Here is a 2,500-nt window from a genome sequence, read left to right on the forward strand (position 1 = left end):
GTGTTTGTTCGTGGCTTATTGAGATTAAATATTTTTCCGTAGCCAAAGTGGGGAAGACCTCTCTCATCATGTCTCTGGTCGGAGAGGAGTTTCCAGAGCAGGTGAGTTTACCCATGAGCCTCTCTGCTGTGTGTGTGTGTGTGTGTGTGTGTGATGCAGTATGAGGAAGCTCATGTGTTTGTGTTGTCAGGTTCCCCTCCGAGCAGAAGAGATCACCATACCAGCCGACGTCACGCCTGAGAAAGTGCCCACACATATAGTCGACTATTCAGGTGTGTGTGTGTGTGCGTGCGTGGACATAATGTTTGCCCTGCAGTATTTTATTAATGCTTATTTTCTCTCTGCAGAAAGTGAACAGTCCGAGGAAGTTTTGCGGGAGGAAGTCGTAAAGGTGAGAGTCTTTCTGATCCTGTATGTGTGTAACAGGACGCGGAGCACGTCTTTTTTATGATATTTGTTTTTATCATGTTTTTACCCGACCAGCTGCAATCACAGCTGCTTTATTTTGATAGGAATATAGTGAAATATTATTCACATGTAAAGCATATGAATATATTGTAAAATGTCATTTATTCTCGTGTTCAAAGCTGGATTTTCAGCATCATCATGTTGATACGTTGCTTTTTTTCAAGATTTTTTGACAGATAGAAAATTCGAAAGAACAGCGTTTATTAACTAGAAATCTCATTAAAAATGTTGTTAAATGCATCACTGCTGAGTAAGATGTTTTATTTTATTTGTTATTAATTAATTTTTTAATAAATATTTTTTTAGAATATTTAATTTGACCACAAATTTGGTTGTCTATGATTTAAAAAATAAAAAAACATTATGCAACGAAAACATTTATAGAAATTTCCGAGCACCAAATCAGTAATATTTCGCTTTATATGAGGTAAATATATGCATAAATGTAACTATTGCTGAGTTTTTTTATTCTATATTTTTTATTTGATTTGGATTAATGTATGTGTGTGTGTGTGTGTGTTTGTATATATCAAAAATACATATGTATATATGAGTGTATGTGTATTTACACACACACACACACACACACACACACACACACACACACACACACACACACACACACACATACTTACGTGTGGCTGTGTAAAATGCTATTATTACACGCATTTCATACGATTTGTTTACTCATTTGCAGGCCAATGTTGTGTGTGTGGTTTATGACGTCACACAAGAGGAAACTATTGACAAGGTATGAATTTAGCATTATCCGTATATTTTTGTCCTTTATTTTCCTCAAACTGATTTTCTCCTATTTCTCTCTCAGATCAGGACTAAATGGATTCCTCTGGTGAACGGTGGCGCTGAGAAAGGAAGCAAGTGCGTTCTCGGACTTTCTTCTCGTGAAAACGCGTCTGCGTTTTATTAGGACTATATTAAGAATGCCTCTTTTTGTCGCCCTAGGATTCCCATCATCCTCGTGGGCAACAAGTCCGACCTTCGCTCTGGCAGCTCCATGGAAACCATTCTGCCGATCATGAACCAGTTTTCAGAGATCGAGACCTGTGTAGAGGTTCGAAGCACGCAAACTAAGTCATCTTTAAAAAATCAGTCAAGGTTTCTCGCTATAGAAAATCTAATATAGACGTTTCCATGACGACATTGCCCTGATGCTGTTTTTGCAGCTGTACCTTTAAGAATTCTATTTATAAATGGAGGATAAAAAAATACTCTATTTATAAACCTTTTGTTGGCTTGTTTCTTCAGAATGTTGTTTATCAAAACTTTTCTGAATAAGTCGTATTTTTCATATTGTTCATTCAGCCGAGGGTGGCTTTATGGTTTGCCCTTGTTAGAAACTGATAGGAACTATTTTTTATTAATTTAACAATTGATTTTTATTAAATAAAATAAATGTGTTTATGGTTACTAATGCTGAATGAATTATGAAAATGTAATAATGTCTTAAAACCTACTCAGCTTTCTATCTAAATGCATCTTTTTGGCCTAAATGGGCAAAAATATATTATATGTATCTGCAGTGCTCAGCTAAGAATCTGAAGAATATTTCGGAGCTCTTTTATTATGCCCAGAAGGCCGTTCTGCATCCGACTGCTCCGCTCTACGACCCTGAAGACAAACAGGTACACACACACACACACACACACACACACACACACACACACACACACACACACACACACACACACACACACACACACTCTACCTGCTTCTTCCTATGAGTTCATATAAGATTGCTGAATGTGTGTGTGTGTGTGTGTGTGCTTCTTCCTATGAGTTCATGTGTGTGTGTGTGTGTGTGTGTGTGTGTGTGTGTGTGTGTGTGTGTGTGTGTGTGTGTCACGAGCAGCTGAAGTCGCAGTGTGTTGAGCTCTGAGCCGGATCTTCAGCATCTCTGATCAGGACAATGATCACATACTCAGTGACGCTGAACTCAACTGCTTTCAGGTGAGCTGACACACACACAAAAAAAAAGCAGCAACATTTCTTTAACTTCATTAATGTGTCTGAC

General features: G+C 37.8%; 1 protein-coding gene across 1 annotated transcript in view; it reads left to right on the forward strand.

Moving 5' to 3' along the window:
• The window catches only part of rhot2 (ras homolog family member T2), an 11,943-nt gene that overhangs the window by 1,576 nt on the left and 7,867 nt on the right, over window positions 1-2,500 (forward strand). The window contains 9 exon segments of the mRNA XM_043226846.1: window positions 43-101; window positions 191-272; window positions 348-391; window positions 1,166-1,219; window positions 1,295-1,347; window positions 1,432-1,540; window positions 2,010-2,111; window positions 2,339-2,354; window positions 2,357-2,436. Of these exon segments, the coding sequence (XP_043082781.1) occupies window positions 43-101; window positions 191-272; window positions 348-391; window positions 1,166-1,219; window positions 1,295-1,347; window positions 1,432-1,540; window positions 2,010-2,111; window positions 2,339-2,354; window positions 2,357-2,436 (599 nt within the window).

The sequence above is a fragment of the Puntigrus tetrazona genome, chromosome 24 (genome assembly GCF_018831695.1).
Source record: "Puntigrus tetrazona isolate hp1 chromosome 24, ASM1883169v1, whole genome shotgun sequence".
NCBI lineage: Eukaryota > Metazoa > Chordata > Actinopteri > Cypriniformes > Cyprinidae > Puntigrus > Puntigrus tetrazona.